The sequence below is a fragment of the Athene cunicularia genome, assembly GCF_003259725.1.
Source record: "Athene cunicularia isolate RWA chromosome 5 unlocalized genomic scaffold, athCun1 chr5_part1, whole genome shotgun sequence".
Taxonomy (NCBI): Eukaryota; Metazoa; Chordata; class Aves; order Strigiformes; family Strigidae; genus Athene; species Athene cunicularia.
In genome coordinates, this window is record NW_020799101.1 from 43,176,035 (window position 1) to 43,201,086 (window position 25,052).

The following is a 25,052-nucleotide window of genomic DNA, read 5'->3' on the forward strand; positions in this document are numbered from 1 at the left end:
GTATTACATTGTGTCATATAGGAATACAACTCTTACAGTACAATTTCAGAAACAAAATCTCGTCTTAAATTGTTTTATAGTTTTGACATATCCCAACCCTAATTGAATAAAAACTATTTGACTAGAAGTATATGCATAATCCTCAAAGAACACTAACTAAAACCTGGGTTGCAAGATTTTTTATAAGACCGAAAGATAATTTCTATTTATTATTCTTATCTTGGATAGAGAAAGTTCTGAAGCCCTCACTCACTTTTAACTCTCATTTAATTCCTGGCATTGATTGATGTATTTATCATGTTCATGAACTGGGAGGAAGAATTGGGAAGTATTACACCGTGATTTTTTTTTTAAGCAGGAGCTTCTTTCTGTCTGACTCCAAGGAGTCACTGTAGCCCAGTGATATCACGAGACTTTTCATTTCCACAGTGAGATTGTTAGTGTAGATAAAACTGTCCATGTTTAAATATAATTTTCAGAATTCAATTCTATAAGAAGTTCATCACTTTCAACTGTGTCTGGTTTCAGTGAGGAGCAAGCTTTGAAAAGCTTCAAGTTAGTTATGTTACTTAGTTAGGACCTCCAAATTGCCATATTTGACATGTTCTACTATATTCTAATATTGTTAAACAGAACCTTCATTCTAGACCTATTTCATTTCACCTCACTTATTTTGGAAGAGTTGTGATGATATTTCCTGATTTCTGAGTGCTAGAACACAGTTGAGATATGTTAAGTAATGTTGAAAATTAAAATGTTAATTTTCTTAGTGTTCATTGACTTTGATTTTCTTTTCTGTGTTTAGATATACTGGGTAACTTTACTGTGATATCTCAGGTGTTGAATTATCTTTTATTTTGCATTTTGAGTGTAATCTATACAATGCAGTTGTTGTTAATTACTACTGTTTTACAGTAGGGACTAAAATGGACAGTTGAAAGCTCGAAAATCTTTTGTACTAGAATTCTACAAAGACATGATTAAATACAACTTATTTCCCAGTGAGGTTCATAAGCTAAAGTCAGGATATCGCTGTGGAGGTAAGCAAGCAAGAGGAAAGAACAGAAGCAGGAAAATTAGCAAAACCACAGAAGAATATGGTTAATTGTTATGTTCTAAACCGGATAGAGCTGTAAATGCCATTCTTGGTAAAAGTGAATAGAAATTGTTCAACTGGCAGGGCTTCATTTGCACAGGAAAATATAATGACAGATACATATGTATTTCAAAATTGACATCACTTCTGCAGTCTCTTTCACAGTAACGTAGCTCATGTATTATCTTTGTGACTTAGTTTGACAGCATTGATGTTGTTTCTTGGAAAATTAAAAAGCAGAGACAGATGGATAAGGAGGATAACCCTGTGGGGTTTTTTTTTGTTCAGGTACCACACATGAGCCGTATCTGCATAAGTGAATGCACATGAGATTTGTTTGTGAAGTGATCATTTATTATGCAAACACCAGAACTTCATTATATCAAATTTTATTAAATATGTACATGTTATTACTATTTAAAAGAACGAGTATCATTCCCAGATCTGCAAACTTCTCTCTAGCTTTGAGAGCTGCGGCAGAGCCTGTATTAATGCTAGTTTGAAAGCTGTAAGCTAATGCAGTGTCACTGTGACTGACACAGCACCACCTTTGAAGGCAAACTTCATCAGCTGTATTCTTTAGTTACAATACAATCAAAAAAAAAAAAAAATCTTTCCTGACAATAATATATTTGTACATTTTTTAAATTTCCCAACTCTGTCCAACTTGTAGGATGGAAGCAAAGAATTCTGTCACGTTTAGGATTCTCAGATGCTGAAGAAGGGAATTCGTACCAGAAACATCTGATGGTAAAGGACGTTTAAAGGCAGAGAAGGGGGCACAGGAAGCAAAGAGAAAGATGCGTCCATCTCCTCTGCTGGTATCCAGCCAGGAGGTCTTAACATTTTTCTTGCTTAGGGTCCCATGGCCTCAGTGAGGATAATGCTTCCTATCAGTGACCCCCCTTCCCATCACCTCTCCACTAAACTGGTAGGTCAGCTTCTTCTTGACTTTCTTGACCTCCCCTGTCTTGCCGTAGTTTCTCAAAGCCCGTGCCATCTTCTGGTAGGTCATTTTCTTGCGATTGCCTTTCTGGATGCCCCAGCGATTCGCCAATGCTTCTTTGTGTTTGGAGGAGAACTGGAAAGTACCTTTTTCCTTGTCCACCCACCAGATGCTGTCCTTCATGTCTCCACTGCGAAGAAGGTCCAGAAGGAATTGATACAGACGTATCTTCTTCTTGCTGCCTGTGTGGGTCATAGAAGAAAGGCAGTGGAGCATTACTATTAGTGTGTAGTTCCTGGTGAAACAGCAGAATGTATATAATTCACATAACTGTTTCAACTAGCTTGTCAGTCACAAAACTTCTTCAATTTCCAACATTTATAACAATAGACAGTGTTACACTGTGAGGACATAATGTGGATTGATGTACCAAGAAGAAAAAACAAGAAGAAAAAATTTTGAAATAAATTTGAAATGTTTTGAAAATAATTTGCTAATTTGAAGCTATCTGAAAAGCACTGCTAATTTGAAACTAATCTGAAGCTAATTTGGGCAGGTTATACAGAACCTGACTTTCAGGTACTGAGCAAACAGAGCTAAATCTTTTTAAAAATCAGTTCCTTGACCTTCTTGCCTTGCTTTTCCAACCTGTTGATGGAAATTGGAGTAGAAATGGCAAAACCCAATTCCATTCAGGAAGCCTGAATAGGCAAGGCAGAAGGAGGAAGCGGGAGTATGTGAAGAAATGAGATTTCAGATACAGACAGTTATGGTCATAAAAGATTTGGAGGACAGGAGGGTGCAAGGAGTCAGGGAAAGTGAAACTTTGGCAACTGGATGAAATACCAGCACAGCTGTTCTACAGTATTATTCACTGTCATCATGGTAACATAACAGCTTGACTGAGTCCCTCCATCTTCACTGACCTGTTTCTCCATGCATAATTCCAGGCCCAGGCTCCACACCATCAGTCTCCCCATCTGACACCTCCAATGGAGGGCTCTGCCTTTCTATGTCTTCCTCATCAGAACTGGGCTGTGGTGGAGACGAGTACTGTAGGCACATCCGGGGCAAATAGGACACCTTCAGGAGAAAAAAGGAGTAGAGGGAGGAGGTAGCAATAGAGGGTGGGGCATTGAGATTAACAAAAAGAAATGTCATTGAGAGAGTTACAGAGAAAAGTGGGAAGAAGGTAGGAAGGATATGAGAATGTTTAGGGTAATACTGAGTGATTTAGCTGCTGACATTTATAATAAATACTATGCAATTAAGAAACACTTCCAGATAACAGTCAACACTTGCACATATGCAAAGATGCATCTTTACAAGAGGGAAGCATGTACAAGGTTGTGAAGGTCAGAACTTTCTCATATATTATGTCCTATGCATGTGATATTGTCCCTCTTCCCCCATACCTTCCCAAAGCTACTCTTCTTCCTAATGAGTTTCTGATTCCTGTCGCCTATCCCCGCCTATCTAAAACTGCTTTTGAGAACAACTTTTTTTTTTTTTTTTTTTTTTTTATTTCTCTTTTAAATTTGAAATAGCTGAAGAGTTCTGCCCTAGCATGGCCGCTTTGACTAGCTTTGGCTCTGCTGTCCTCTTCCTTTCTCAGGCATAGCAGCTTCTGATGGCACTGTATCCCTATAGGACTGCATCCAACTCTGGAGACAGGGTTACATGGGTCTGTCAGCTTCCTGTCCTGAATTTCCCTTGTGATGAGGGGAATAGCCTTAGCACTAAGATAAAGGACACATGATATTGGCTAACATACTCTTTTCCTAAGTGGCTATCTGAAAATTCCCCAATAATGGGGATTTCTCATCTGCAAAGCTAGAAAGACACATTTTGTGCTAAATTCTCATGCCCTTATATAGAGGTCTTGCCAGGAGCAGTGTGGAATATACCACAGCTCTGTAAATTCTCAGCTGCAGTCTGATTTAGTAGGGATCACGACCAGTTGCCATGACTTATTGTAGCTGTTCCTTTAAGGCTGAGAAATAGATCAGTCTGAGGGACAGGGAGTAAGAACCCAATTCCTACATTAAAAAGAACCAACCAACATCCTGTAAACCCCACAGCATATACAATGTGGTTTTCATGAAATGGGCCAGATCAATAGTCGTGGAAGATGAGCTCCTTTTGAACTGGATGGATGAATTTAGTGGATGAAAAACTAACTATGAGCCAGCAATGTCCACTGCCAGCCCAGAAAGCCGCCTGTATCCTGGGCTGCATCCAGAGCAGTGTGGGCAGCAGGTCAAGGGAAGGGATTCTCCCCCTCTGCTCTTGTGAGACCCCCCCTGCAGTGCTGTGTCCAGATCTGGGGGCTCTGGCATAAGGACATGGACCTGCTCAAGCGGGTCCAGAGGAGGCCACAAAAATGCTCAGGGGGCTGGAGCACCCCCCTGTGAGGACAGGCTGAGAGAGTTGGGGGGTTCAGCTGGAGAAGAGAAGGCTCCAGGGAGACCTTAGAGTGGCCTCCCAGGGATGAAAGGGGCTACAGGAAAGATGGGGAGGGACTCTTGATCAGGGGGTGTAGGGATAGGATTGAAGGGTAACAGTTTTAAACTGAAAGAGGGTAGGTTTAGATTAGATCTAAGGAAGAAATTCCTCACTGTGAGGGTGGTGAGGCCCTGGCACAGGTTGCCCAGAGCAGCTGTGGCTGCCCCCTCCCTGGAAGGGTTCAAGGCCAGGTTGGACGGGGCTTTGGGCAACCCGGGCTAGTGGAAGGTGTCCCTGTCCGTGGCAGGGGGGTGGGAACTGGATGATCTAAGGTCCCTTCTGACCCAAATCATGCTGTGATTCTATGAACTACTCTTTCTTCCCTCTACTGATAAAGGACATCTTGAGCCTGATTCCCTTCCCAGGGGACCTTAGGCACAGAAGTGGGGAGTGGGTGTTCACTTCATGAGTCACACCACCCACCCCATGTTGGGCTTTGCCAGGTGGTGCTTTTCAGATGAGTTTTGCACCGGTTTAAAATGTCCCAATAAGGAGTGTGCAAAGGGCTGGTTTTGGGGTGCAGCAGCTGGCGGTTAATGAGTTGGCAGATTGGCTGGAGCCGATCTGGCAGGAAGGCCAGGATTGGGTAAGAGAGTGTGTAAGCTTCCTGTCAGATCCCCAAGAGCGAAACTTCAGCCCTCACCACAGAGTCACCTTTAGCTTTTTACAGTTAAGAAAGCTGCAGCCTCAGGGGTAGGAAGGAAGGGAGAGACTCTGCCATGGGGGAAGGGGAATGAGAAGGTGGGACAATGTCTTACAGGGGAGGGGAAGAGACATCGGTGCCCCTGCAGAGAAAAAGGTTGTGGAAACCTGGGATGGTGTGGGAGTATGGAAACCCCTCCTCTGGGCATGGAGGGGACAGTGGGATGGTGCTGTGGAGGAGGGAGGGGGAGCAGTGTCTGGCAGGCAAAAGGAGCTGGAGAGAGACCAGCTTGGGGAGTTGAGTAACCTTCCCCCACGCTGTCCCCACTTTCCCGATCTGCGTATTTTTGCTTACACTTACTTTGCACCTGAAACTCAACGCAGGTCAATACACAGAGTGTCACACAGTTATGTTACACGGAGTCACAGAGGACCTGCTAGTTTGTCTGAAAGAGCCAGGCTACTAATACAGTTCTGGAGAGAGAAAGTTTAAGAAACTGCTAGCTACTTCCCATATTCTGATGTTGTCTCAGGGTCTGTGGCATCCATTTGTGATTTTCCTCTTCCTAAAGCTCCTCAGTTTTCCAACCTTTTCTGTCATTCTCCCTTCCAAATGACTATTCTTTTCTTAATTTATTATTTGTGAGAACACCTGTTGGCTAATGAAACTTTCTGAAGAAATCTTGTCCAAGAAGAGCTTGAGATCAAATTTGATTTCACAAAATAATGTGATATCAACAGAAAATTAGAGAAACGCCTTTTCGTCTTCTTCCTTTATTTGCAAACTGTGACTCTAATATTGCACGACAATCATGGGTGCAGTTAGTAACTGGCTAATTCGGCAGAGGATTAAAGCTTGCCTCCCGCTTCTCTTTCTTTGAAAATGCCTTAAGAATATGTGTTGCCTAGGAGTGTGGCTGGGACACACCGGCGTCTGAACCTCAGAGCATGCCAAGTACCACTTGCATGAGCTGCTGTAGATCAAAGTAAAAAGCCAAAGATCCCCAGCTGGTAAGGAAGTAGAGGGTAGTGGTGAAACTCTACCTACTAATATCTTCTGCAGCTTGGTATGGGGTGGGGCAGAGAGAGCGCAGTGCTCTTTATCAAAAGTTGTAACAAAACTAATTCTCTGCCTTTTGTCCTGAAATGAAAAATGATAACTGAGTAGAATGAAGTGACCCTCTCTTTGTTTTTGGTGGTGCTTTCAAAGACATCCATAAAGGGGCTAATTTTTATTCTTTTGCCTTTGGTTGGAGGTAACGGTTGGTTATTACGTCTTAGCAGTTGCAGTGGGCAACTGAAACAACTTGAAGCTTCCCACAGACTGCTGTTCCATGAAACATTTTTTATATTTGTAACTTTCTGTTCCTAATTCTTTGTTTGTATCTACATCATCTGTTCTATTCCTGATTTTTTTTTCTGAGTAGTAGGGTGAGAAGTCTGATGGCTCGCAGTCAGCCAGTTTCCTATTGACAGTGTTCTTATTTTTTTTCTTATTAATATAGTATTTATACAAAATTCCAGTTTGATTTGAACAAAGCAGCTCAAAATGATAACTCCATGCCTGCAGTTTCTCTCACAAAACTTCAGCAATCACACCATTATATGCAGCACTGTAATTGGCAAACACTTTTTTCTCTCACCTCAGTCCTACTCTGTCTTGTATTCAGAGCATTGTATGTAGTTTGCCTGCCTTGGGAAACTCCTTAGGACAAGATCACTGAGCTTTCTTATTGCTTCCAGTAATGACTTCGGGCATATTCTTGTAGGATCAAGAGTTAAAAGCAATCTCCACACCCATGTTGCTTGGGATCTTTGTAGTACAATGGAACCCTTTATAATTTCACTTTAGTGAGAACTCACTGGCACTTTGGTGAGTATCTTTACTGCACAAAGGAGTATCTTTTTTACAGGCCAATGACTGGCTTCCTGTAAAATCTGAGCAGAGACAAGACAGTGTGTTTTGGCTCGTGACTTATTTACTTTCAGGTAAAAAAAAAACAAGTAGGTTGTCATCAGCCTGTTTCGCTGTGAAAAAATTACCAGTGACTTGTCTTTGTTAGCATTTCTTGTACAAATCATGTAAAATTGTCAGGGTTGCTTGGAAATATTTAAAACTTTCCTACTACTTTGAGGCTCAGAATACTTTCCAGTAGTGGTGGATACCCTTGCTATGACAATGCCTAGTTTCTCAGGTCCAGTTCCTCTGCAGAATTTCAAAACAGTTGATTTTCATTCCAAATCAAACAAAATTTTGACATTTCAAAAACCTCCACAAAATGCAATTAACCTTTAAGGCACAGTTTGAGGAATGTGACTCCTCATTATCCAGCTAAAAAGAATGCTTAAACCACATTTGTCCTGAGAATGAAGAGGTTTATATCAAGAACTTGTGCAGTGAGAACTTACATAATTCATTTCTTCAATCTCTTTCACCTAAGAGTATCCATTCCCTGACACACTATTTTCCTTACCCTTAACTGTCATCCTAAATTTGGAGTAAGGGTTGGTAGCCATACCTGATGGTTGAGTCCGATGTGTGTGGTTGGGATTGCAGAATCCAAGACGTGCATTTGTTCAATCTCCATGTGCCTGTAGAGCTGCTGCAGCTGGGGAGGCTGTACGCTCTGCAGTTCTGTGAAGTGATTGTCTCCAAAGGTCTCAAACTCACTGTGCATGTGGTGTGGATGATATTCCCAGTAATGATCTGAATAAAATAAATACAGATTGTCATGACAAGATTAAGAAATGTGGCATTTACCTGTCTTGTATTGGTTCCTACTCCTGCCACTGTCCTTTCTGCCCTCTCCACAACATCCCTCTCTGTTGACCTGTCTGTCTCTGGTGACTATAGTTTAGTTTAGTGTAAAGTTTAGTTTAGTGTAAAGTTTAGTTTAGTGTAAAGTTTATATTCCTAATCTCACAAATGCCTGTGGTTTAAAAGTAATACACAGATCACTTCAGCTAGGTGAATACTCTTAGATGGAGAGATGGATTTCAATGATAATTTTGCACAAGATGCAAAAGACATTAATGCTGGCACCTTTCTCAAGAAGAGACCATAACAATCTTACATTTTCATTCTTGAGGCAAGAATTTTTACTGATTGGCATATTGTCATATTCTCATTACACTCTTCCGTATGGCATGCAAATGAGGAGATGGAGAAAATTTACAGATCATTCTGCAATGACATTCAGTCTTTATTTTACTCTGCTAGCAAAATTTCAGGAGTGCTGCAGAAAAGGCACAGCGCTTCCCTAGATATTTCCTGTATTTGTGTGTTGATATGTCACACATTTTTCAGTACCAATATTAGAGATTAAAAGGATAAACTGTTGCAGCAGTCTAGCATGCACTGTTTACAGTGAGGCTAAATTCTGATGCTACTCTTTCTCTACTTTTTTTATCTCTTTAGCGTGTTTGAAATTTCTGTGGTAATTTAGATTTTTTTTTTTTCCAAACCATAAAAAAGCACTCAGATAACCACTGTGCTGTTTCCTGATTTATTTACTTCTGAAATTAAATTCATGATAGTTTTGAGTTTTAGATTTCTAGTTTTTTAGTTCAATACAAGCCTCCAAAAATTTTAGGATTTCTTATTTGTGGCTCAAATTTCAAAATCTGCTAGAGGAATTGTGAAGCACTGCAAATTCTATTTCTCTCTTACATACAGTAGCTGCATGCATAATTATGCACATGTTTGTGTTCACTCTGGTTTTCGAAACTGAAGTCTACACCATGCCCTCTGCTCTGACTGAGCTAGGAACTAATCTTCCGTAGTTTAACTTTTCATGCGTCGTTTTATACTTGGACAGAATTTCTTTCTGATATTCAGTGTAACAGTTCTAATTTATATCTTACTATTCTGAGTTTTCTTCCCCTGTACTATATAATTAATTTCTGTCCTACCCTTCATATGTTTTCAGGTTGCTGTCATGTACACTTACAACCTACAACTAATTATCACTTAACCCAGCTGCCTGTATTTAGCTCTTAGTCTTCCAATATAAATCAGTATATTCACCCCCGTAATCATACTTGTGCACTTCTTCAAGCTGCCTCTCAGCTATTAACCTCCTTCCAGTAATGCCATGGACAGAACTGAACATGTTGTTCCAAGTGTAGCTGTATTAAATTTAGAGGAGTAATTGTCTCATTCTGTAACATGATGTTACTGTGTATGTCATTATCTGGATACTAATGTGTTATGACTGTTTTTTCTTAAATACCAGTTTCATTCCTTCTCTCAGCTTCTTCCTCCTCATCCTTCCCCACTTATGTTTCAAACAATTAGGTCTAATCTCATTGAAGCTTTGAAATCCAGGATAGTGACTTTGAATGTGGCATCCTTTAGAGGGAACTCAGGGATGTGTTTATACCAAACACAGTTGTATCTGAGAATTTGTAAGCTCTTTCAGCTGCTTTTACAGCTCAGGCCTGTAGAGATTTATTTGGAGGCTCTATCAGACCATTTACCACATCAGTGCTTACTTTTTTATCCTTCATGCTTTTCCAATTCATAGATAAACCATGCCACAGCATGTACATGAGATGGAAAGGTGCTTATAAAAGCACCCAGGGAGTTGCTACATTACTTTGTAATCTCTTTGCTTTGTTGTATAGTGCTTTCTGTGGGCTATGTATGGATTTTACAGCCCAAAGTTATAATTGCAATGCACAGTAGCTCTTATTCATGGTGTAGTTGTAGAGAAAAGTTTTGTTTTCTCTGGTAAAAAAAGTGATTTTTATGGGTGTAAAGTACACAGGTACTTTCACATTCACATCTGCACCAACCCAGGAGATGGCAGAGTGTGTGAGAGTTTGCATCCACAGGTTATCTAAGGCTGGGTGGCCTGGTAGGAGGCTTTGGACACTTTAAATCTGAAATATTTTTGTTTAGTTGGAAGATCGAGCCACGCTAACTCACGCTTTTTCTGGGTTAAATTATTTCAGATTTCTCTAAGTAGAGCCAACCCTTGAGGCCCCATATACCCAGGGCAGCCCTGCATGCTCTGTGCTCTGTGAGATGGCAATGTATATTCTTCTCTTTGACAAGCTGCTACAGCAAAAGTGATCAGTGCAAAACTGTGAGGATGACAAAGGCCAGGCTTTGTCTCTGAGGCTGCCAAAGGCAGGTCTTCAGCTGTGGAATGTCTTACTAGTGGTAACTGTGATGGTCAAGAGAAAACACAGCACATTCCAGCATGCATAGTCATGAGTATTTGTGCATTCTCCAAGTGGTTGACTTTTGATTCTTCTTAAGTAATTTTTTTATCAGCAGTTATATTTTTTATGCTTGAAGATACCTCTTAGGTTTTTGGAGCCTATGACAAGGTTTCTGCTGCCTCCAGAACAGTTCTTTTAAACTCTTTCTTAAATTAACCTATGGAACACTGTTTATGCATATTCATGTTAATCACTATGTAATATTTAGCCTAGTCATTACTGAATTCCTTTTTTATGGAATTAGGTGCTGCTGTAAAAATACTATAATAGAATAGTACTAATAGCACAGCATTTAGGGACTTACAGTGACCACATAATACTAAACATTACAAAATAAATACATCAGAAATTACTTCAATGCAAACTTATGACCAAAAATTCAAGTTGTGACAGGAGGAAAAGTCCTTATTTCTTTCCAAATTGTCTATAATTTCACAGTGATGACTAGGAAAAACAATATTGGTGTAATTACATTAAAGGAGAAACTCAAATTCTGTCTCCAGAAGCCCCTCTGCAGTTAACAATCATGGATAAGTTATTACACATGAAAATATTAAAAAATTGTAAATATATCTGTCTGCAGTTATTAGAGCTATCAACAGCTGTTTCCTTCTATGTTCTTTGTTGGTGTTATATCAGTAACACTGATTCTGTTCTTTTCTCAAAAATGTAAAGGTGGAAGGAACTAAAAAGAAAGGAGAGAAAAATTCTAGAAATGGAAAGTGTCTATTCTTTGGGTAAAGAAAAATGTCATCAAAAGCCAAGCTAGGGCTACACAGTGGAGTCATTATGAGAAATTTCATGTGAAGTGAAAGAGGATGTGAAAAAAATTCTCTCTTATAGAGACATGGAGATGGTGTTTGTTTTGGTCTTGTATGTAGCGAAAGGTTAGAGGAAGGACAATCATGAATTCTGAACTCCCTCCCATGACAGAGAGGATGTTAGCCTGTTGGGAAGCAAGAGCAGACCTAAAGGCATGGTGTTAATATTCACTGTGGAGGCAGATTCTCACTCTACAAGTGAGAAAATGTAACAACTTTCTCAGTCATCTTCTGACCCATGTAAATTGCTTTGCTCCTGTTTTAATAGATGAGTGGTGTTAGAGCCAGCAGTTAGAATACGAAATAGGTTTAAGGAAGATATTTATTCTAAGGTGGAGTAATAGGCTCAATCTGCATCACGCAGTGCAACACCACGTAGAAACTCATGAGCCAGCTCTTGAACCGGAAACGTGACAGCTCTGTCAGCACAGCGCTCTGCCGGGTTAAGGAGACGACTGTTGACATGGCTGTGCTTCGGAAGTCTCAGCTAGTGGCTCTGAGTGGTTCTGCTCTGAGCTGTACAGATTTTCCAGCTCGTTTTGAACTAGGAGAGGGTTTCTTACATGGCACCACATTGCACAGCTTAGATATTCCCACTGTGTTTCGCTCATGTGAAAAAACAACCCACAAAAAACCCGTAGAAGAAATGAGAAAAATATTGAAGGACACTGGAAAATGAATGTCTTGATTCCCTACAGAATCGCTCTTTGTTGACTAAAATGCTGTGCTCCTAGGCAGTGGCAGCAGTCCGTCTATAACCACCGTAGGATATTCTTAGCTCTCACTTTACACACTTCATGATTTTAATAATGCCAAATGTTTGAAAATCTATGAGTCAGGGCCCAGCAAATCATGAGGATAGCTTTGAAGCAAGGGGATTTTTTAATTAAGTTTGGAGTTCTTTCTATTTTCCATGTAGCATTTAAAACTAAGGTTCACAAGTCTGGACTTTCCTCCACTTCTATGTGAGCTAAAATCCTAACAAAAACAAAGCCAAACTTCTTAAATGATCATATTACTCAAGGAGGTGGGATGAAAATAAAATTCCAGATCATGAAACCTAGTAACTTCCATGAGACGAGCACCAAAGTGAACAAGGGTCAGCATTAAGCTTCAAACAAAACGTGATTTTTACTAAACCAATAATGTTTAGTAATAACCTAGAGACAAAGCTGCAGTGGAATTTTGTAATTGCTAAGATTGCGTTAGTGTTACAAAATACGCTGTATTACATTTCCAGACTTACTAGCACACAAGCTTGGGGTAGGGTGATGGACTAATACATGCTCATTTGAAGTAGCTTCTGTCCTGCATGACTGTGTCTCTGTGTTTATTACAGTATTTACAAAATAGTTAAATTGCAGTATACAAAACAAACACAAACAATGAATGTTATGATGAACATATGGATATTTTTATGGTGTGTTTTTGCTAGTTATATTTAGTGTTCACTTACTGGCAATGATCTCCTACATATTAAATTAGTGACACACTATTGTGTGTACTTTACTGCCTACTCTTGTAAACATGGAGTAAGGGTTGCATTCAGGACTATGTTCTACAAAAGGGACAATAATGCATGTCACACAGATCTGCATCTTAAGATATTGCCATCTCCCTTTCACAAAATTAGCTGGCTAGCAGTGAGAGAGAGGTAGTCTGGCACTTGAGTAAGACCTTCTACTTATTTAGCAGTCTCTTATCAGCAAAGTCAGAAGTATTACTCTGCCTTGTAGTATCTATTTACTTAATCTGGTAACTTTTCTTTGAGGTCCATAGTGGTATTGAGTAGACCTGCAAAATTATTTTTTATGTGTTTCCAGAGATCTCACTGTACCTCAAGCTGCATTCCTCTCTCACAATTCTGTCCTATTTACTTCTTCTTTTTCTCCTATCTGATCATGTTTTTGGCTTTTCACTCCACTGCTATTACTGCAGCACCTTATTTATTCTTTTCCCCCACCGTTTTTTCAATCATTGTGCTTTTATCCACATTGTTCTGAACACACAGTATATATTTCTAAAAGCAGTTTGTGATGTCCCTTTCCTGCTCTTCAGCACAGCTCTTTTCAAGACCCACTACTTCTGTCATGTTAACAAAGTGAAAGCCAAAGTTGGGTTTGTCAATGTTTATAAGAAAGAAGAAAAAGGTGTTAATGTGTGTTTTTCACTCCCCTTTGTTTGTTCATTGCTGTTTTGAACTGTGAGCAGTTCAGGAAAGTATAGGGCATATTAGATATGTAGGCACAACCAACTACATTACGGGTGCTTTCATAAATAAAAATTGGATTGAAATGTGCAGGCTGGGATTAAGCTGCCTCTTCCATAACCATTTGCTGCAGGAGTTAAAACATTAAACAAAGTGGGGGTTTTTTTTGGTCTTTAGGACAAGTGCAACACCAGTTGAGAGAAAGACAAATTTCTGTTCAAAGTGGGTGTTTAGGTACTACGCAGGCCATAACACACACAGGTGTCTTTAGAGTTTTTGTTGTGTTCATTATGATGAGTAAAAATGTGTTAATGATCTGAGCAGCGTACCTTAGGAGCAGCCATCCGACAGAAAAAATGAGCAGTAAACCAGATGGGATGTTAACATTATGAAAGATAAAGGGACATTGTTGCCTGAGGTAGCCTAGATTTAATGACAGAAAAGTTATTTACCAGTCCTTTTTCCTACATGGCATCTTTTATATTTATTGTTTAATTGTCACAATTGCCTTTTGAGATAGTAACTGTTATCCTCATTTTATGGGTGTGTAAACAGGTACAGATTATAATGTAAAAACCCTGAATTTCCATGTGGAATTTGCTGGGTTGAGTAATGTGACTTGACAGATGCCATGAGGCAACTTATAAAAACTGAATTAATTCTTTGTCTCCAGGCATTAAGAATATCATAGGTGTTTCCTGAATGCAATGTAGACAATAAATGTAGGTAGGAATCTTTTTCTGTTAAATGCTCAGAACAATCCCATTCTGTAACTTGCTGTCCCTTAAGGTAGCTTCTGTTGTGACAGATAAAACAGTGCTATGCTGTGAAGTTGTTAGATGTCTTAAATTAGACAGTGATGGATCTAGTTGCTATATCAGTGGGAGTCTTTTAGGGAAACTCCAGGATCTGAAGGGACTGCCACGAGTGATACAGTAGAACGGTGCTTTTCCTTCCTGAGTCAACATTGACTCTGATATTTCCAGGGTGGTGTTGCTGGACCATTATATTGCATGGGAGACAAAATTCACAAAGCAAGACTCTCCCCTCTCCATTGATTTAGAGTCCTGTTCCCAGACAATATGAAAATATAAAGACATTAAAGCTTTGTATTCACATACATAAATTGAGGCAATAAATAATCATGCAGTATTTTTATACTGAGCTAGGTTTATGTACAAACAGCTACAAGGAAGTTTTACATAGGTTTAGAGAGGAAGTATTTGGGTGGACTGGAGGAAGAGTGAAAGTTAAAGCTAGGTGTGGCAGCATGCAAAAGAGACCAAAAGAAAGAGAGAAATGTATGGAGTCGGAAAAGACCAAATACCAAAGAAACATCATTAAAATGAAGGCACAAATAGAGTATCTAGGACCTAAGTCAAACAGAAATTGGAGATGGGAACACAAGAAATCAGTATTGCTTCTGATCTGCAGAGGAAAGTAAAACCACAGTGAAGATAATGAAGGTAGAGATCATGAGATCCCACTTTCCTGGCAATACTCTGACTGTCCTGGAAGCTCCTTGCATCATTCAGTGCTTTCTAAAATTCTCTTTCAGAGAAACCGTGTTGCAATTGCTGGGTTGGAACACTGCCATTAGGCAGAAAAAAATATTGTTGGTGTCTGATTTGAAAGTATGTGCCTATACATTATAGATCACAGCAATATGTTTGTTCTTTTCCTAAATGTCCTAAATATCTTTTCTGTGGTATCTCATAAGACTTTATGCTCCAAGGAGATATTTTTTAACTTACCACCATGACTCTCTCCATCACTGTTGAGATATTGGTAATAGTCATGGGGCTGTCGGTAGAGGTCTGACTCATAGGGTACCATATCTTCAGAGGGCTGTAAAGAGAAGAGGAATTTTTAGAACTGTTAAGCTTACACAAATCCCTTCAAAATTATTCATACAGTTAGTGAAGGGGAGATGCCAACACATTTTATATTGCCTAGAGATTGAAGGGGGAGGCTTCAAGTTCTTTTGGAATCGTCAGGAACAAAATGCTTGACACCAAACACTGGTTTGGAAAAAAAAAAAAAAAAAAAAAAAAAGAGTAATCCACCTCCTTAGACCCAATCTGATAACCTGCCCTGCAACCTTCTGGGGATACTACTTAGAGAGTCTTGGACATCAGGACCAAGCCAAGATGCCACCACACCAGCACAGTAGGGAAACCTTTTCTTTGGTAGTGGCAGACAGTTGTTTATTATTATTATTATTATTATTATTATTATTATTAATTATTATTATTATTCCTCCTGTACACAGAAGAGAAAGCAGAAACTTGTCTTGCCTAAGTGTGTATTCCGAGTGGTTTTAGGAGGTCTCACTAAATGGTGGCAGTTTGTAGGAGGGTAATGATGTTGACAGAGAGCATAAAACCACTCTCTTTCTCAGGTTTTGTCCAAGATGAACTGTAAATGTTTGCTGGTTCAAATCAACTGCACAGGACTGTTAGGTAAGCATAGAGAAGAAGGCTTAAAAAGTCCAAATGTGCAGCAGATATTGATTTGAGACCTATTGGATGCTTAGCTCTAGAATTAAAGTCCTCTGTGTCTTATTAAAATGTGACATATGGGAACTTTGCCACTTGTGTTCCTCCACACATCTAGTAGTCCAGTGTTAACACTGATTAACATCTTACGCTATTTCGATAAAGGTGGTCTGTTTGTTTATTATTAGTTGTGCACAATTCTGTTGCTTCATTTGACATTTGGTTTTGTCTTTTTCCAGAGTAGTTTCCAGAAGAATTAGAGTAGGGCAATGTCCTTGACAGGGCTTTGCTAAACTTTTGTCTGATTAAGCCCATTACAATATTTTCTTCCAATCTGAACAAATTCTTATGGTGTCAACAGCAATGTAGAACTCAAATGCCTTCTTGATTTTTCTTCTGAAAGGAAATTATCTCTAGTAGGTACTAGTAGAAACATTTTCCTTCTGTTAATGACTTCAGCATAACTAAAGAAAAGGACAAATATTTAAAACAACAGGATAACTTGATGGAGATATTTTTGATGTTTATATGTTCATATTCCTGTCCATATGTCCCAAATCCTCATGTCCCTCCATACATCTGTCTCATTTTCAGACCACCAGCATTTTGTAAGCTTAGGCTATGGTGACAGCATGCCAGAAAAGCAGGCAAGCTTCTCTTTTTCTCCCTCCTCTAGACTACTTGAGAACATGAAACCTAAGGCAGCAGCTGCCTTTAAAATCCAGATGGAGATGGTAGATAAGCATCTGGCAAAAGGAAAAGATTTTTTTTTTTTGGTGAAAACTACATCAGAGTTACCACTTCTCTTTAACTCTACACTAATTCTTTTAGTTAACTCCTTCAGTGCATTCCATTGGAATTTGGGGATTTAGAGATTGTCCTTTTCTAGGGATGTAATTTCTATGATGACATTGAAGAAATTAGATCAACAAAAAGAGAGACTTGTTCCCAGAGGATTAAGATGTTAGAACACAAAAAAACCCAGAAAATACTTTTAGAAATTAATTTGGACCTTGGTAGATCCTTAGGAGCAGCTGTGCACCATATTAAAAAGCACTAGTAAGATTGCCTAAAACATCATGACTTCCAGAATACACACTAACTGGGTATCAGATCCATGGAAAATTCAAAAGCCTCAGGAACAAATCCATTGCCTGGCTGTCAGCTCCCAATATAATCTGTGGTGGGGGATAATTGTTTTGGGGAAATCTTGAGAAGATAATAATCCACAATGAAGACAATCTAAGGGAAAGACTAAGTGAAAGGAGCAAATCATCATTTAACTGTATTCCCAGCAGGGATACTAGTGATGGGACTCCTCTTATTTCTGGTCTCCAGAGGATGTAGGTGCAGTTTCCCTTTCTAAATCAAGATGTTTCCAATAGAATTGTCCTTCTTCTACAGAGAGATGTAATGGGAAGTGAAAACTATTTTCCAGATTTCAGAGGGGTGTTCAAAGGAAACAGTACAACATGGATTCTTTGTTGCTTCTGGATTTCCTCTCTATATTTTCTTTGTATTCTTTCTAACCGTGACTGGTTATATGAATTCACTCATCCCATTCCTTAGACCTGTGGTGTACTCTGATCTCTGACAAGAAAAAGTAATAAGACTGTGTTTTGCTTTCTTCAGGATAAAGGTCTGAATGGAATTTCTACTTTTCATTCTCTTTGCAAATTAGTTCACCTCACTCCCCCATTTCCTTTCCATAAATATATGCTTCCTGTTAAAACATGTCAACCTGAAGAATATATGAAGTTTTGCCTTCATATTCATAATTTGTAATTTTTCATAACTCAAAGGAAAGCATTCATATTCTGTAAGACGAGAGACCTCAACATCCAAATGGAAAACGCACATCATGCTAGTTGGGAGAAATGGAGGTTAAAAAAGTCATATGAATTTACATAGTTTGAAAGAAAATCTTTGTTTCCTGTCAACTAAAATATTAGAAACTGACTGAAACGATAAAAATTTTCATATCTAAATGCATCAAAGTTTCTAGCTCTGATAAATACTTACCCCAAACTAAACAAATTTCCAAAGAAATCAGTGTCCTGTCAATTTAGGCTTATTGTGCTATGTATAAAATTTCCACTGCTACAACAAAAACTCTGTCACTCATATTTTTACAGAAGTATAGCTTGGCAGGAAGGCCAAGCATCCATCCAAAAGTAGATAAACAATATGTATCTTAGGCGTGGGAAAGAACATGTCACTTTTCCTAGCTGTGCTCTTCCATTGTTGTCTCTTCTTCCCTAGGATTTTCCACACCCCCCCCATTTCAGTCTAACATACTGTAACAGGCAACAGTGTCTCACAGTCTGAGAGCTGAGAATGGAGTATTTCTACCACTCAAAAGCTAGTTTTACAAGGTCAGATGTGTATTCAATAACCAGAGCTAAAGGAAGACGTGTTAAATAGACTCTTTAAAAAGTGACTCCCTTAATATTTACAGATCTGGCTGAATGCAGAGTGAGTTACAGATACTCAACATCGAAAAACCAGTCTGCTTTTACAGAGATCATTGGGTTTTTACATACTCTGCTTTGAAAGTCTGGGACTTAAATTATGGATTGTGGAAATTTTCTTAATTGAATTTCTTTTCTGCTCAGTCGATAAAATATGTATGTGTTTGTCCTTGTTAATTAATGCAACCTGGACCAATCTATTGCCACAAGGGACTTGAACTGGCACCACTTTCCATCTTGGTGTCTGATCTTCAAGGGTGCAGTAACTAATATGGAAAGACAAATATTAAATATTTAAAAGTTTATGTATCATGAACTTAATCAGATGGTGGCCAAAGGAGACAGTACAGTGTGGATTCTCTCTGATTATGCTATGGAAAGGTGGGATATTTTCCTCTGTTCATTAGAGAAACTATTTCTAATAACCTGTTTTTATTCTCTCTCTGTTTTGGTTTGGTTTTAAGTTTTATTAAAAGCTTTTTCTCCAGTTAGAAGAGGTTTCACCATGTGCTGCTGTTGTCTCTTGTACCAATCTTTACCCACTTGCCTTTTCTTCTCTGGAACCTCCCCACCCACACACCCATTTCATCATCTTACTTACTAATAGCACTTCCATGACACTGAACTGTTTTTGTTTCCCCCGACAAAAAGCAAAGAATGGCTTATGTTACAATTTAATATTTAACTGATGTCAATGGCCATTTGTTCTATTAATTGTTTTCATGTAAAAGGCTGACAGAAGGCTTTGTTAGGAAGTCATATCTGTGGTCTGTTGGTATCTCCTACATGCCGTGAGGTGCAGTATGCTCTCTAAAACTGTATTTCAAACTCAAGCAAGAGGTGAACAAACAACACACTACCTGTTCACAGACTTTGATAAATGGAGACTTGCCTTCATCCTCCTTCTTTGCCCTGAAAATCAAGGGAAAACCCACAAAACTACTTGGAGAAAGCTTGGTTGGCATTGGCTAAGAGACATGCAGGGGACTCAACTGAATAGCAATCTGCAAATTCTTGTTTTCACCGAGACTTTGCCAGATGATTCCAGGTGATTGTAAATTCACTAAATGCTGATCTTTTTTTTTGTTATCCTGACATAACTATTCACTGGCATGTGATTCAGAAATGCTACACACAGTTTCCAGTGATGTGCTGTTGAGACAAGATTTAAGGCCAAGATTAACTGTGTTTCCTTGGAAAAAAAATAGAGCACGACTATTTTAGAAAAGATGAGTGAAAATATCGTCACGATCACTCATCGGGCCAGCCTCACTGGACCATGCTAGCAATGCAGGTAGGTGGAACACAGTGTTTCTGTAGGGCATTTTTGGTCTCATACCAATATACTTCCATTCAAAGCAGTGACTTCTACAGGTAGCTACTTAGGGATTCACATATAACTGGGGCCCTCTTTAGGCAAAGGTGTTCAGCTTAATAATTTTTTGCCCTGTAGCACAGCTAGATTCTATCATGCGCTGGAAGACATGTCAGTTTGCCTAACTTTTCCACACAAAATCCCTAATGTTCAGAGAAAGATGCAGTACTTATGAATTATTTGAGCAGTGTTTTCAAAAACAAGGGTAAGAGTTTCCTAGCGTGGTCAAAAGGAAGGCAGTTACTGACCCACTCTCAACTGAAAGGGGAGGAGCAGAGGAGGGAAGTATTGCTTCACAGAAACCCCTGTCTAGAAACAGGCTTATGTCTCCCCTCTGAAAAAGTCCCAGGAGGCACAGACATTTATAACGATGCCATGTGGGGCTGTAACTGGCAGTGCTCGAAGTGCACTTAAAACAATTTTGAAAGTACAAAACACAAAATTATTAATTCTGGGGCATTTTAATCACAAAAATAAAACCCAAATTGCCCTGTCGAGTGCTCCTGTAAGATGTAATTGTATTTGCACTGCCCGTTGGCTGAACAGAGTTCAGCCAGAATATTAACTGCAACACAGATTAGAATATGGGCCAGACTCTGTGAGATTTTCACTCCATTTAGTCAGTGTATGCCCTGAAAGAAGAATCCAGAAAACTTGGCTATGAGTGAATGAGTGGACAGAAATGTAAACTTTTTTTTTTTTTTTTTTTTTTTTTTTTTTTTTTTTTTTTAATGGAGATGCTGGTTTCTGGGGTAGTTGAGGACAAGGTCCGAGTTTCTTTTTCATTTTTTTTTATAGCCCAACAAGTAACACATTGAGAAATCTCTGTGTACTTTTAAAATTTTCTCAGTTTCTTTTCAGATTTCTATCCTGACACATTTACAGTAGATCCACTGGTCAACTCAGTGTATTTAAGAAAAAGAAAAAAATATTTTTAGAGTCTTCTCACTCTTTTCATGGACACTGATGATGAATTGCTAGAATAAAGGGTGTTCTGAAAAGAATATATTTTCAGTCAACATGGATAACAATCATGAAAGGAATTCAAAGGGCCATCTTTCTGGGTGGAGGTAAGGAAACATATCTTTAGCCTTCATTAGATGGCACAAGACAAAAAGAAAACTTGATACAAGTTTTGTTAAAATGACTCTTGGATATGCATTGTCTCCTTCTGTTTTCTGAACATATATAATGATTACTGTAAGTCATCTACCACATAAAAAGCCAAGTGAAAACACCTTATCTGACAACTCTTCAGCTTTTACAAATTTAAAATCTAGTTAGGGCCTCTTATACCCATTCTGCTTAGAGATTTCCCATTAAGATTTGTTTCTGAACAGGTTAGTGACATTACGTTCTTCATAAATAAAAATTTCCGAGCTCTCCATGCAATAAATTACAGCAGTGTAACAATGCTTCAGAGTTAAAGAAAGGAAAGAAACAGCCTCATAAACATACAGATAAATTTGTATCTTAAACATTGAAAGACCCAATTAAGAGATGCAGGTTTTCCCCCTCATTCTCCAATTGTTTTTTCATAGCAAGTGAATACAAGAGAATTAGCTCAAGAGAAAACTAAAATACCATCATTGCAAACTGCAGAGTCCTAAAATCTGCGATACATAAAATCAGCATTCAGAAACTCTTCTCTGACAGATTAGTAGACTGTTAAATACATAACCTATGTCAGATACTCCAGATTATTAAGAATTACAACTTGAAGAAAGACTTGGCCTTACATCACAAAGCCGGCACTGAAGAAAAAAATTTACTGACTTGCTATACACATACTGTACAAAACTACCATACATTTAATCTGTGAAAACAAATGGAGATCAAAATCAGATACAAGTTTAGGGAGGAAATGTTAATTTCCCATTCATTGCAGTGTTGTCACTAGCTTTATATATTGACCTAAGCCCAACTTCCTGGCATTGCAAGTACAAACCAAAACAGAGATATTCTCAAATAATAAAATCTGGTTTACTTTGCCTTTTGCCACTGAGCACAATAATCCATATTAGGAATAAACCCCATATACTCACAGGGGGAATGAGGGGAAATCCTTCCATTTTGCAAGCTTGCAACATTCAGCCAACTTCTGAGTGAATTTTTCTTAATTCAGTTTTCAAACATCCAGAATAACTGACTTGAAAAAATCACATGGAAAAAAAAAAAAAAAAAAAAGGAAAAAAGAAAAAAAAGGGGGAAAAAAGGAAAAAGTGAGATCCTCGGACTCTGTGAAGTCCCTTTGCAGTGATGGATCTCAGGATAGGGAAAAGGACCCTAACAAGTTTTCATAGTTTGCCCTAATAGGTTCTGAGGTGAACTTCTTCCCGAGTTGTATGTGAAGTTCCTGATTTTATCAAATGTCTGTAAAAGGGAGATAGCCCTTGGGTCTATCAAGTGCACTGTGACATCACTGGCTAAAAGTTTGCATAAATCTCATTTCAGGCAGCCGCGGCGCTGTAACAGGAAGTCTGTCCTGAGCCAGATCTGCCATGGGCAGGTGCTTACTGTATAATCAGCAACCCAGAGCCTGGGCCTGCTACCAACAAACAAGCATATGGGTGCAGTGCTCTGTGGAAGACTATGTGCTTCCCACTGTAGATGAACCATAACGACAGTGCTGCTCTCCGGTTTAACGACGTATCACAAAGCCACGGCCCTGACAGGTTCTGTGAGGACGGTGCAGTGGCATGGATTTGCTTTAATAATCGTCCTGTGTCAGAATTAAGTGGCAATACTTAGCAGAAGGGGGGAAAAAAAAAAAATTACTCAGTTTCAAATACACAGTCTTAGCTTTCTACAAAACACTTAAGCCCATGAGGCTTTCTTCATAAAATTTTCAATAGAGAAAAGTGATTAATTGAAAGATACTTAGTCCTCGTATTTTTTTCTTGTGCTTTCTTTTCTAGCCCCTGCAAGGAGAAAGTGAGTGGGGGAAAAGAAGAAAGTACATATTACATGTCCCATGCAATACTTGACTTCTCTCAGATCCTCAGTGCCTTTAGCAGGGAGTAGTGCACAAGATTTGTAGACTTGTATCTGAACAGTCAGGTGCTGAAAATTCTTGTAGGGATTTTTCCTTTAGCTTTTCTCACATGGCCTTCTCCCCTCTCTTTATCCCACTATTTTACTTGCATTTGGCTGCATCGAACAAACGCCCTTCATCCCGAGGCCCTGGCAGGGGCAGGGGTGAGTGGGCCACGGGGCAGGATGTAGAGGGTGGGGCCTTGTGACAAGGGGAGAAAGCTCTCATTCTGCAAAATGACTTCTTGCTTTGCAGTTAGTTACTAATGTCTTGGAAAAGTGAAGTTTCTTTGTCTGGGTTGTTCCCCTTCAATCTATGCCCATGTGCCACAGGTTCTGCTTTTGAAAGTAGTCTGTTCACCACTCACCTGGGTCTATGGGTGAGGGGGAATTTCAGCCACTACAGACTTCCTCCCTCGTACACTGGTAAAACCAGGGCCCGCTCACAAGTTCCTCTCATTCCCCACCCTAAGGAACTCAACAAGCAAACCATATTAGCAATGGGATAAGATCAAGAACGTGATGGGAGATTAACTCTTGAAGCCCCAAAGTGAATTTCACCAGCTTCACTTGATACATCAGAATGTCATTCTCATTTTATTCGTACCATGAAGTCTTGACTTTAACCTAGAAATAAGCAAGCTTCTGAACTTCTGTCTCCACTTCTGTCTCCAAGATGGTTCTCAGGTCTGCCCTTGGATACCAGCCTGGAAGTGATCCGAACTAGCTGGGGAAAAAGGAAAGAAGCAAAGTACAGTCCTCATGATAAAATGCAGTGCAAACAGAAGAGAAGGGAGTGAACAACACCATACACAAATCTTGAAGTGGGTAATTGTGTAATAGGTGATAAAAGTAATTGTGGAAATTGTGTGCCTGTTAAAAAGGCTATTCAGAGCAAAGAAGATATGCTGTCTGAATCATTATAGACTGAAAGACAGCTTAAGCAGCTAACAGAAGGTTTAAAAATGTAATGGTTTACACAGAGGCTTCTATTAAAGTGGAATGCAACTATATTTCATATGCTGGAGGATATTTCTGCACTGTCTCTTAGCACAGGAAATTACCTAATAAGGATAGATATCTTGCACCAGCCTTACTGCATGCAGGGAATGCTAGATTGCCAACAGTATCAGCCAGGTTTAATATATGAATAATCATGAGCGCACCAAAGTTGTCAATATGGTAATGAAATTGATTCTCTGCATGATGAATTAGAACCAGATGACATGCCATAAAGCTTGAGGACCAGCAGAAAGTCGAGAAGTTGAATGAGCTTCCTAGGAAGCAGAGTATCTCCATAAATGGAAAGGTTAAAAGCGAAATAAAATGCTTGTCTATGCTATCACATTTGTATAGGAACACCACTAGTAACAATCTTGCTAAAATTCAACATGGATTACTTTCTTCCTGTTGCATGTAACTGGTGTTTTATCCTATGTTTGTAGTCACAGAATCTTCTCACTCCTCAAGGAAGTGACGATGCTTTTGGCCCAGATCCTTGCAGTACCTTATTAGATGACTTACATGCAGAAAACAGATGAAATTACCAAACGATTGTATATTAGAGAACCACTTTTCAGAGGCACATAATGTGAAGTGCTGCTCACAAAGTGTAATCTGACCTTCAAAAAGGCTTTTGAAGTAGGGTAAGAATCCTTCCCCATGATAGGAATTTGGAGAGATAGAGAAACACCTTCTGAGTTGAAAGATTAATTTTCCGAACAATTATTTCTGAAAACATTTAACATTCATATTAACCTGAGACGTTTTCCCTCTAAGCATCACCTCACTGTGTGCAATTTTTTGAAACAGTTCTTCCCCTACCTCTACCCATTTATTCTTCAAGCTGTTTCTAACCACAAGCTACCAAAGCAAAATGGTTTCAACTCACAGCCACATCACAGAGAAGTCCTCTTACCTCAAACCTTGTTCGGTGCTTGAAAGGTAATTTTTCTCCCTACTAAAACCACATAAAACATCACTCATCCTGAAGTCTCTTAGTCAGAAACAGGCGTTTACATAGATGCTGCTACTGAGCTTTCTTGTAACAGTAAGACAAAACCTCTAAGCAAGGAATCTCTTGTATGTTCCCTATTCTTCCCAGAGCTATGTTTTCCACTGAACTCGTTTCATCTAGAGGTAATATAGCTTGTGAGTCTTCAATATCAACCTTTAACATTGAATATCCACGCAGATGACATGGTGGGGTCTGCCCTCTTTTCTTAAG

At 39.1% G+C, this 25,052-nt stretch overlaps 1 protein-coding gene across 1 annotated transcript; it reads right to left on the bottom strand.

Annotated features, from left to right (window-relative positions):
* Positions 1-1,432: 1,432 nt before the first annotated feature.
* SPI1 (Spi-1 proto-oncogene) lies at positions 1,433-22,192 on the bottom strand. The gene is made up of 5 exons (XM_026849529.1): positions 21,838-22,192; positions 15,203-15,296; positions 7,709-7,896; positions 2,969-3,125; positions 1,433-2,284 (listed from the first exon to the last, which is right to left on the bottom strand). The coding sequence occupies exons 1-5, from the start codon at positions 21,880-21,882 to the stop codon at positions 1,968-1,970; spliced, it is 801 nt and encodes a 266-aa protein (XP_026705330.1). The 5' UTR covers positions 21,883-22,192; the 3' UTR covers positions 1,433-1,967.
* Positions 22,193-25,052: the final 2,860 nt, after the last annotated feature.

Bases quoted from the DNA above. Each gene is read 5' to 3' on its own strand.
- SPI1 (XM_026849529.1), bottom strand. From the start codon at position 21,882: ATGTTGCAAGCTTGCAAAATGGAAGGATTTCCCCTCATTCCCCCT. The intron at 3,126-7,708 runs GTATGGCTACCA...TTTCTCCTGAAG, and splicing joins ACATCGGACTCAACCATCAG to GTGTCCTATTTGCCCCGGAT. The intron at 2,285-2,968 runs GTCAGTGAAGAT...TGACCCACACAG, and splicing joins AATTATGCATGGAGAAACAG to GCAGCAAGAAGAAGATACGT.